Source organism: Lissotriton helveticus, chromosome 7, assembly GCF_964261635.1.
Source record: "Lissotriton helveticus chromosome 7, aLisHel1.1, whole genome shotgun sequence".
Lineage (NCBI taxonomy): Eukaryota > Metazoa > Chordata > Amphibia > Caudata > Salamandridae > Lissotriton > Lissotriton helveticus.
The window spans coordinates 741,019,029-741,031,229 of NC_136068.1; the positions used below are offsets into that span (position 1 = coordinate 741,019,029).

General features: G+C 45.0%; 1 protein-coding gene across 3 annotated transcripts in view; it reads right to left on the minus strand.

The window, feature by feature from the left end:
- LOC144769073 (E3 ubiquitin-protein ligase RNF14-like) overlaps window positions 1-12,201 on the minus strand; it is a 140,903-nt gene that overhangs the window by 83,944 nt on the left and 44,758 nt on the right. For all 3 annotated transcript variants that reach the window (XM_078653072.1, XM_078653073.1, XM_078653071.1), the window contains exon 2: window positions 5,573-5,734. In XM_078653072.1, the coding sequence (XP_078509198.1) occupies window positions 5,573-5,726 (154 nt within the window). In that variant the 5' untranslated portion in view covers window positions 5,727-5,734. The remainder of the gene's footprint in view (window positions 1-5,572; window positions 5,735-12,201) is intronic.

Consider the following 12,201-nt stretch of genomic DNA (forward strand, 5'->3'; position numbering starts at 1 on the left):
TTTCACGAAAGATTCAAAACCTCTATCTTGTCTGAACACCATAAACCTTTTTAGCAATGGACCAGCACGGCATGTTGATTAGAATGCACTAAGTAAGACTGTATTACCATATCGAAACTGGCCTTGGTCATTTTTTTCCGGATGGGGCCAGAGGTCTTCCAGATAAATATTATAAAAAACATTTGATATATGGGCAAACCAGGGTAGAAAGTGATAGTGTGAAGCTATATAAAGCATGCTTCTCTTTGGACCAAATGTGGATACAGTACTTTATTGGCACTAGGGCAATATGGTTCTCAATCTTTTCGATGCCCAAGTCTGCTCTCAGGCCATCCATTAGTATTCCAAGTCTCAAATGCATTAACCGTTGTAGAAAGTTCTCTCAGTAATTTTAATGGATGGTGTTTTTCTATACTCCCAAATCTCTGAGTCATATTTACTGCCTGTCCCGGCTTTCATTTGATATGCCAGCATAGCTGAACATAATGAACGGTTTCCGCTTGATTTTGCAAATTTCAGTACTGACCAGCTTGCTCGGCCAGAACGTTATTACTCTTAGACAACTGGGGGGGCCAACGAAAGTTTGCTATCCAGACAAATTCCCAGAAAGTCATAGGTGTTCACAAGATCAAACGGCTTATGTAAACCCTAAAAGTCGCTTTCAGTTTGTTTTTTTGGTTGAAAATCATATACTTGGTTTTTCCAACATTGATGGTAAGGCTTCTAGTGATACAAAATGACTTAAAACCTGCCAAAAGACCCTGCATTGATAACTCGGTTTTGGCCATTAGCACAGCATCATCCACAAAGAGTAGTATTGGAATTGCTTCTTCATTTATTTTCGGCACGTCTAAGTCTATGTTCATTAATGTTTTTACAGCATTGTTTAAATAACAATTAAATAACGTTGATGCTGACAGGCATCCTTGCTTGACACCCCGTTCTATTGGGTTCTTGGCTGTGTATTCACCTCTGGCACTATACTTCACCTGGGAGGCATTACCAGAGTTCAGTGCAACTAGTAGCTATAGTAGCTTATCCGGGACTCCCTGTTCCTATAGGATTTGCTATAGTGTAGATTGATCAACACTATCAAAATCAGTTTGAAGGTTAATAAAAACCAAGTATAAAGACAACTTTTTAAGGGATATGTATTTTGAAAAAATAAGGTTTAATTTCATTACTTTGTCCACTGTACTCTGGCCTATCCAAAAGCCCGCTTGGTACGCAGATATTAGATCTTTTTCTTCCAACCACTGGTCTGAACAAGATAGTAATGATTTCCCTAAGATTTTTCTCACTTTGGCATGCAGCGAAATGAGTCCATAATTCTCCGGGAACACTCTAGGGCGTTTTTTGTATAATGGAACTGGTATTGATTTTCTCAAAGAGAGTGGTATCTCCTCGTGGGGCCAAACATTTTTTTTTAATCTTTTTTTTTTTAATTAACTTTGCTCAATATCTCATACAATACAGAGCAGTGTTCAATTGTCATGTAAAAGGATAACAATACATTGTACATTTGAAGGCATACAGGGTAGTATAATAGACCAGTAACAATTATCCCTCCTTTCCAACCTCACCCTTCATGGCTCTGTACTTCCGCCAAGGACCCCAGACCCTCTTCCATTTCTTCGCACAACCCCTGGCCTTGTAGATCGTTTTTTCCGCCCTCTGACACCAATCCAAGTCCCGCATCCACTGGTCCCATTGTGGGGGCGCCTGCGCCCCCCAGCAACTGGCTATATTCCGTTTTGCCACCCCAGCCGCTGTGGCCAACCAGATCTCGTCATACCTGGACCAGTCTGTGGGTCATTTAATCATAAGTAGTAGCCATCTGGGTTCCTTCGGGACCGGCGATCCCACTATTGTCGCTATTGTGCGTGCTACTTTGGTCCAGAAAGGCACTATGTTCAAGAAATCCCAAAGAATATGAAAAAAGTTTCCTCCCCTGACAACCTCTCGCACACAGGGGAGACAGGCTCCTGCCCCATGAGAACAGGTGAGTTTGCGGGTAATACACCTGATGCAAGATTTTTAATTGTACAAGACGGAACTTTATCCAGATTGCAATTTCACGGGGGCTCTGCAGGGCGTCCTGCCAATCCTCATCTTCCAGACCTCTGATATCCTCCTCCCATCTCTCTCGCAGGGAAACCAGGGGGTCGGGCATATTATTTATGAGCTTACAGTAGATGGTGGACATGGGCTTCTCTAAGATGGGGTAGAGTAGGAGCCTGTCTTCCATAGGAGAATATTCCGGGATCGAAGTGTCTGTGTGTATATGAGTGCGTAGGGCGTGTGTAATGCGCAAATAGTGATAGTGTTGGGAGCCGTTCAATTGATACTATTTTTGGAGATAGTCAAAGGATCTAGGGGCGCTCCCCTTCCAGACATCGCCCAGGTAGTCAATCCCAATCAGTTTCCATCCCTTGAAGCCAGTTAGTCTTGTCACCTCCACTAGCTGGTCTCTGAACCAAAGCAGGGTCCTACCCGTTATGGTGCCTGCCCACCCCAAATATTTATTGGCCTCCCTCCAGCACCCAGTGTGCGAGGGTAGGTCCCTGCGTTACTTTCGTAAGTACAGAAGAGGCTCGCAGTTGCCCCCCGGCATGCCATATCTATCCACCCTATAGGCAGGTTCTGACACCGTCGCATACATCCAGTCATCAACCACCTGCAGCTGAGACACCCAATAATACAACTAGATGTCCGGGAGGGTCAGCCCCCCTTCGCACACCCATACGCAACGCTATACTCGGGTTCCCACCATCCCAGAGCAGTGTCCGCAGAGCCTGAGATATGCGCCTGAACACCCCACCGGGGACCGGATATGGTGTGTTTTGTAGGATACAAAGGAGGAGCGACAATGCCAGCATCTTGAAGAGTGCGGCGCGCCCCATCAGGGAGAGAGGCAAGGATCTCCAGTGGGCAACGTCTGACGCCCCAGGTGTGGCTCAAGATTTTTAGTGAAGAACTCCGCCCTGTCCCTAGTAACGTACACCCCGAGATATTTAAATCCCTCAGTAAATATCGAGGCAGGACACCTCGTCGGGACCTGGGGGATAGTGCGGGGGGGGGCAAAAGTGGGTAAATCAAAGATTTGGCCCAATTAATCATGTAACCGGAGTAGCTACCATATAATTAGAAGAGATGAAGCGCCTGCGCCATTGAGTGGTAGGGTCTGGTCATATAGAGGAAAATGTCATCTGCGTATAGGGATATACGCACCTCCCACTCATCAGTAAGTGCCGGGCCCCAGAAAGACCTGTCTCTTCGAATCCAGTGGGCCAATGGTTCCAGGGCCACGGCAAAGAGGAGAGGGGACAGAGGACATCCCTGCCTGGTACCCCTATGCGGGGGACACGCTCGAGACATCGCTCTGTTAACCCTCACCCTCGCCACCGGCTGTTCATACAACTGACGCACCCAACTGCAGAAGCCGGCCCAAAGCCCAGTCACTGCAGAACCATAAATAGGTACGGCCATTCTATGCTGTTGAAGGCCATTGAGGCGTCCAGCGCCGTCAATGCAGTTTAGGTGTCGCCCACGTCTTCCGTCATGTACAGAACTCAGTAAAGCCATTGTAAATTGTGCCGAGTGCTCCTGTGAGGCATGAACCCCGACTGATCAACATGTATCAGGTCTGGCTGAACCAAGAGCAGTCTCACCGCCAAAGCTTTAGCCAATACCTTGGCCTCCACATTGAGGAGCGAGATAGGTCGATATGGCAAGCATTGGTCAGCCGGTTTCCCACCCTTGTGGATGACCACAATCGTGGCCTCTCGCAGATCAGGCGGGAGCCTCCCCACTTTTAGCGCTTTGAGGAACATCCGTCTTAGGGGGATCAATTACGTTAGCTTGCCTCTTATATATTTCCACTGGGAGCCCATTGGGCCCCTGCGCTTTCCTGGCCTGGAGTGAGTTAAGGGCTTGGGCCAAACATTATTGAACGACCTAGTTAATACAGGTGCCCATAAGTTTAAGCAATTCCAATAGATGTCTGTTGGAAGTTTGTCTGGTCTGGCAGCTTTGCGCGGTGTTTGGGCTTGAATTAATAGGACAATTTCTTTTTCAGTGAATTGATCAATTAACAGAGGGTGAAGTGGGCATATCGAGCCAGGCCCAGAAGCAGCCTTTTGTCCCATTAATGTAGCTGGCTCATTTAAAAGAAAAAAGAAGGTCCTGAGAACATGGTAAAGTAACATAGGGGGAGAAGGTAAATGGGATCCTGAGGCTTGAGCCATTGAATGACACACCAGAGACCCGAAGATCCCTTTTGCCGATTCTAAACGTATGGTAAAGTACTACTGTTCGTTAATTGTGCTGCATATTAGTTGGGTCCTGGCATAAGCTTGGAGTGGTAATCGCTTCAGCTAATATCGACTATGACTTAGTACTCTGCATAAATATATCTGTTTGTGTAGGAAGATGCAGTCAAGCAGGGTTTTATTACCTCGATTTTTAGAACACTGCTGAAATGTTAACGCAATGGAGTAAGAACATCGATCAGATCGTCCAGTCGCATAAATTACTCGGTGCCCAGTTTTGCCTGATTCATTCAGCCAACTCTTGCCACACATACAGGCCTCAATATTACGTTCCATGGATGGTCTGGGCACCACCGTCAAGGTTTATATCTACTGAATAATGGTATTTATCCTTCGTTGGCCCATGCCACTTTACGGGCATTGGTGTAACCTGGTTTTGGACTCACATAGTGCATTGCAAGATTGATGAGGGTCACTTCACCTGTCCCCTTGTCCTGAGGAAGATCTGCATGGCTGAGGTATTAAAGTCCCTCGGTTGCCGATAAGCCGGATCGAAACGTCGACGCTACCCCCTATTGCACCTGGACCAATTTCCCCTTTCTCCATTACCCTCGTTTACAGCCTTAAGGAAGCTCTCCTTACAACTCTAGAAAATATAATTCAAATGAATAATTTGCATGTGGCCAGGTTGCATCTAACGGTTTATTGGATATCAGTTCTGTACAGTCTTGTAAATATATGCCCTATACTTTTCTACACACTTTGATCTCTCTTGACTCCTATATATTTATACACTTGAGCACTTTTTCTTACACGTTCCCTAGAACATTCCCCTACCTTCTTGACCCTCTAATGATTTTTCCCTTAAATGACTAAATAAATATATTGTATTAATAATTAGTGGTTTTTCTGCACATATGTTTGTTTTAATTATTTTCACGATTTACAGACATGTGTGAGCTGATTAATATAAGCTCAAATAAATTGATAATTATTTTAATCTAACTCGTCCTTGAATAATTGGCCCAGGACCATTGTTTCTTTATAATGACTTTTTATTATTGGCCTGCACATATATTGAGTTGCACTATAACATCAACGTAAGTGGATGTGAAGTGAAAATAGTAAATACATATACGTTGATGACAGTCTATATTCTGGAATTCATTTAGATGTAGGTTGATATTCTGTCCTTGAATCTCTTACATACTTCGCATTGAAATACTTTCTCTCTAGTATAGACAAAACACTGATATACCATATCTTAAGAACACAGGGCAAATGTAAACAGTCAGACTCACCTTTTACACATATTCTAAAGTTTTCAGGTAAATCCAGACAAACTCTTATCTCCCCACCTTGTGCAGACTCAGCTCTCTTGAACTCATCTTCATCATAAATGCTGGCCAATGCCAGCAGTTCATCTTCCTGGGCTTCATAGTCTGCTGTAGACATTGATGTACCTACAAAAGAACAACTATATTTTTTTACACCTGACAGCAAAATGCAGTCCTTGCCGCAAGTCTAAACAGTAAAGAGAGCGCTGCTGCGACTGTTATATTATCTGCAAGCTTTAACAGCAGTTTTAACTGAATGTGTCAGCCTGATATACAATGCAAGATGAGGTCGCGCTCAGCATGGAACTTGAGAATAGCATAGCTTTCCTGTCTGAGAGCAAAATAACGATTTTTTTAAGTCACTATTACACATACTTTTTGCAACCATGTCTCTGAATCTTGTAATGACAAGTCAAGCCACTCCTGTTTCTCTTAGTTTCTTCTCATCAAATTCTCCCATGTTTTCATTTGAAACTTACAGAGAGAGAGAGCGTATTAGTGAGTAAGAATGTGCATTTTGAGATTTGACTTGAGTTGTCAGTGAGGACAACTGTAGCGGTGTACAACAGATTATCAGGTTGGTTGATGGGAGCATGGTTTCACAAAAAAGATATGCCATTATAAACATTGAGTGAAGCATTGATTAGGTTTGTTCATGAAGTATAATCACTATGAGTAAATTAAGCATATTGCAGAATATACGCATTGGAAAAGGGAAGTGCTGAGGCACAGCTCACCGCAGTGAAACTGTTGAAGTAAAACGGGAGACACTCAGCGCAATTAGTAAAAACAACAATGGGACAGGTTTGAGTGCACCATACACACATTATAAGGACAAATACCCAATTTAATGTATTTCCAATAAGAACTAAAGTAATATCTCCAAAGGAGAGGGTTGATGTACACGTTGGGCCTGATTAAAAAAGGTAAACTTACACTTGGTAGTAAGTTTACTACTTTCTCGGAATTCACAAACTACTTAAGGAGTTTTATTTCTCATTATCCGTCATTTAATCACATTAACCCCCTGCGTGCGCATGACGGAACCACGCCGTCATGAGCCACGGGCGGCGTGTGCTTATGATGGCGTGGTTCCATCATGCGGCTGCCGCTCCGCCATCGAGGCAATAATTCCCCGCCTGTGCGGGCGAATTAATGAGCGGCCGCAGCCGTGATGGAACCACGCCATCATGAGCACATGCCGGCCGTGACTCATGATGGCGTGGTTCCGTCAGGAGCACAGCAGCGCTGTGCTCACCGCCACCCCCAACTCCCACGGCAAAATTTGTGCCATGGCGAAGGGGTTCATTCGTCTGTAAACAGTTCATGACGTTTATTTATTCACAAGCTGTCCATCCCAATAATTTGTAATTCCAGACCATTGTAAAAATTCTTTATCTTTTAGTTCCATTTAATTGTCTTCTTTTCAATATCAATGTATCAGCCCAGTAAATGCATTTCATCCATACAATTTTTTCAACAGAGATCAATTCAGCATAGCATCACTCATTGCTTTCTCCAACACGAGTCTTCATCATGGCGTTATCCCGCATTTACATATTATCAGATGAACTGGGCATTCATTGTGAGCAGAGCTCACAGTCCTTCCATGGTCATAGAATAGTACTCTAGAAACTTTGCATGAAAAGCTGCTCTTTCAGACACAAATTGTGGATTAAAAGGATGACAACGCCCCTCCTCCAAGTGCTCTCATTTGTTTGGTGTTGCGTTGCCCAGCACTGACGAATTTTAATTTGTCTGAGTTTGTCACAAAATTCCACTGGGCACAAATCATAATGAAGTTTACCTGCTATCACGATAACGAAGAGGTAGCCTTCCTCGACTTAAAGATCAAACATGACAAAGGGTGATTAATTACATTACTGTTGAAAAGCCACAGAAAGGAATGCTATTTTGACTTGCAATAGCTTCCACCCTCATGCCCTAATAAACGGGTTACCTTCTGGCCAATTCCTCAGAATACGGTGTAACTGTACACTTAGGGCAGACTACTTTAAAGAAACTGTGTTCTAGAAAACCGACTGATAGACAGAGGTTATCCGCTCAAACTTGTCAAAAGGGCTTGGCACGACCCTCTGGAACAACTTTTGAAACTAAGCCCAAGAAATCCAATAATAAACTCGTTTGAATTACCATGTTCTGACACTTGCCCATTAAGTCACCTTCACCATTATAAAACCATTGGTACATATTCAAAAGCATGGAAGAATCCCTTGAACTTCCCCGATCTGCCTTTAATGGAGGTAGCAAAATTAGGGACCAAAGCAACCTCCAATGACAAAACTACAAGCCACAAAACTGTAACACAGCGTAGGACCATGAACCTATAAAGGGACACCATCACTGTGGAAATTGTGTAGGCTGCCAGTTTACAAAGAATATGAAAAGATGTGTACACAATAATTTAGATGTGGCGCTAAAGCAATTTTCGAACTGTAATACCACTAATGTAGTCTACCGACTCTGGTGTCCTCGTCAAAAATTATGCATCGGACAAACTATTCAATAGGTTAGAGTTCGTATCGTTCAACGCCAGAGCAGGATCAGATCTGAAATAAACGACTGCACCATTGGTCCACCACTTCCAAGAGATGGAACATACCTCGGCTGACATCACATGGCAAGTGATAGAGACGGCGCAGATATTACAGAGAAGTGGCAATCGAACATTGATTCTTCAAAGTCTGGAATGCAAATGGATAAACAAATGCAATTCCATTGGAAATGGTTTACACGCCGCTGAAGAATGGTGCGAGTTTGTGGCCAAGACACGGGTCTAAGATGTATAGACACATTCCTGATAACGCTTTATCGAGCTGTTACATGTTCTGGTCCAGAACTCTACATGCACAGAATCTTTGTCCCTTTAACTTCAGAGCAAGTTATGTTTCTGGACTATAAACTCTTATGAAATATGTTTATGCCAATTCCCTTCATGAAATAGTAATGAACACCCTTCAGCCTACATTGGATGCCCTTCTGGCATCCATATTGCAATCTCTTTAAGAGAGAAGATCCATCAGACGGTCCTTTGACACCAGTGGTTCACCGCATAGCTGCTGGATTGTAATGTGCAGAGACTCAGTTTCATGCCCACACTCTAAATAGAAGACAAATGTGTGTTGCGCTCTGTATCTCAGAAGACAGTGAGGGTGATTGTGACTACACTGTTCGGTTGGTGGAGGTTCTCTGTACCGATTGAGGTACACCATCGGACCCATTGTGGTCTACTGCCCTTCCCGGTCGGCAGTCCCTGGATTCTTCATGGCACCTGTCTTGTTCTACACATGTCCTCTACTAGGGGTATTTTCAAAAAAGGGGGTGGTGATGGACAGAGTATCTGAGTTAATCAGAACACTCCTACCCAGTCAACAGATCAGGGCTTGATCCATCACCGTTTTTTAGCTCACTGCACCAGCCCAGTTCAGAACCTGGCCATATGCAAATTAGTCTGTCCCTGGCCCAGTGCATCATGGGAACAGGGCAGACCAAACTACCAAGCCAATTCTTCACTGGAAAGGAAACAAGCTTCCGGGGACCGGTTTCTGGCATTACAGCCGTCTTCGGCCCGGCTTGCTTGAATCCTGATGGTGCAGTGAGCAAGGGACTCATGTCTGAGCATACCCTTCCACACTCATGGTGGCCAAAATATTTTCAAAAAAGGGGGTGGTGATGGACAGAGTATCTGAGTTAATCAGAACACTCCTACCCAGTCAACAGATCAGGGCTTGATCCATCACCGTTTTTTAGCTCACTGCACCAGCCCAGTTCAGAACCTGGCCATATGCAAATTAGTCTGTCCCTGGCCCAGTGCATCATGGGAACAGGGCAGACCAAACTACCAAGCCAATTCTTCACTGGAAAGGAAACAAGCTTCCGGGGACCGGTTTCTGGCATTACAGCCGTCTTCGGCCCGGCTTGCTTGAATCCTGATGGTGCAGTGAGCAAGGGACTCATGTCTGAGCATACCCTTCCACACTCATGGTGGCCAAAATATTTTCAAAAAAGGGGGTGGTGATGGACAGAGTATCTGAGTTAATCAGAACACTCCTACCCAGTCAACAGATCAGGGCTTGATCCATCACCGTTTTTTAGCTCACTGCACCAGCCCAGTTCAGAACCTGGCCATATGCAAATTAGTCTGTCCCTGGCCCAGTGCATCATGGGAACAGGGCAGACCAAACTACCAAGCCAATTCTTCACTGGAAAAGAAACAAGCTTCCGGGGACCGGTTTCTGGCATTACAGCTGGGCTCGTCATGAGGTAGCCTCCTCGCACGCTGATGACGAGCCCAGCTCGTCACGTAAAGTGCGCTTTTAAAAATCTCAGCGTACGAGCGGAATTCCGCCTGCACGCATGCGGTTAAAAGCAATTGTCCAGGCTGGAACTGAAGTGCTGGTGCATAGGGATCGCTTCTGCAATTGGGGGCCCAGTTTGTGCGCCCTTTTAAGTCGGCCCTGTGCCCGATAAAATAATGTTGAATTTGATGACGGGCTGTTTAAAACAACTGAATTTTCCTGGTTTTGGGGCCAGGTACCAGGCACCTGGGTTAACTTACTTAGTCCACTGGTCTTGACCTTTTTTGTTCCCTTGTGAACCTGAGCTTTGTAATGACTGTAACCCCAAGCAGGGCTCTGGGTTTATTGTAGACACAGGACTAATGTTATGTTTTAAAAATTATTTGATCCTAGTCGCTCTGGCTGGGTGGCCGACTAGTTATGTCTTGTATCATGATAGTTTCTGTCAGTGCGGCCAGGATTGCATCTGTAAATTTCCCTAGTTGGGCCACTGTTTGAGTATATTAGCAGAGAAGCACAAGTCTGAAACTTCTCTGCATCGTCCGGAGCCGTGAGACCTGCAAATTGGGAGTACCAGGCGGTGCCGCTCTCTGGTTAACTTTGGGCAGCACACAACAGATGAAGCCAAGATTCACGGTGGTAAATGCAAAGACAACAGGCAACTGAATTGTCTTGCCAGGCCCTGGATAAAGTACGAAATAGGCAGTGCAAGAAGTCTCAAGTAAGTGATTATTTTCCAGGCCAGAACTGCCAGGGCTTGCTCTAAATAAGGCTGAGGTTTTCCCAGGATGTAAGAGGCATCCAGTGTGGAAAGATTGGATTGATGGTGTAGGTTCTCCTGGTCTTTTCCGAAGGATAGTCTCTTAACCTGTGTGTTCACTGTCTTTTTCCAGGCTGTTGCTGGGAAGTCCAGATTGTGCACATTTTGGGCTTCTATTTCAAGTAGTCTTATAGCTGCTGCCAACTGTGCCTGCCGTGGGGAGCCATTCTCTTCAAAGATTGTTTTGATATGGGTTTTCAACGAGGATGCAGAGGCATGCAAAGTACTAATATAGTATTTTAATAAGTCCCCTGAGCAGGTGATACCCGGGCAAATGAGGCCCAGCTCCAGCCTTACTCTAGCTCTCCTGGCCTGTCGTGGGAGAGCTAGAACATCTTTGTAGGCGGAGATTTGGATGTTCGCGAGAAGCTTGTTGAAGGCGCCGGGGAAGACTAAATGTCCATAGTTAAGAGAAGGAACAAGTTTTGCTCTTAAAACTTTCAGGATTGGTTCTGCTGGTGGACTGTGAAGTCACTGGGTAAGGCGTCGCAAACTGTAAATAATGCCGGCCCCCTTGCTTCTTAGATGTTTCAGGTGGGCTGTTGGCATTGCCCCTTCCGATAGCCTGACGCCTAAGTAGTTATAACTCGTGCATGTTTTGATTTGCAGATCGCCTAGGCGCCATCATGCGGTTTGCTTTCAGTGATACTTCCCAAAAAAAGGCAACTTGGTTCTCCTGGTTAGTCGAAAGGTTGTCCTTTTGATTGTACCTGTGAAGGGCATTTATAGCTTTCTGTAGGCCAGACCGCGTATGATCCATTATTGCGATGTCGTCGGCATACTGAAGGATTTGGAGCCGCACTTTCCCCAGCTTTGGTGTTAGTAACCTTGCTCCTTCCAGGGCTTTCCCAGGTCTACTGTATAAAGATTAAAAAGAAGAGGGGTGAGGACACACCTTTGTTTCAGGCTTTATTGGTCGGCACCTTGGCTGTTACCGTGGTTTGGCTGGACTTGATACAGACCCAGGTCCCCTGATGTAGTGCAATTATTGCCTTTAGCAACTGTTGGGGGATTCCCCAGGAGTCATGTTTTTCCCACAGCTTCCCTCGATCAACCCGGTCAAATGTGCTGTAGTCCACGAAGCAGCAAAAGAGGGGTAATTGTGCTGGCTGGGTCGCTCGATATGACAGATGACCCAGTACTAGGATGTTATCCAAGGTGGAACTTTCAGGCCTAAAACCAGATTGAAAGAGGGGAAGGATGTTGTTGTCTTTTGTCCAGGCTTCTAGTTCTTTCAGTAGTATTCTTGCGTCCGCTTTCGCTTCAATGTCTAATAGAGCACTAAGACGGTAATTTTCTGGTTTCGTACTGTCCCCTTTCGTATAAATGGGGAAAAGAATAGAGCCTTTCCAAATGGGACAGTTGAAGTAGCGTAAGCGTACTTGAAGAGTGGTGTGAGCTGCTCTGCCCAGAATACATGTGATGCTTTAAACACTGATGCAGGGATCCCATTG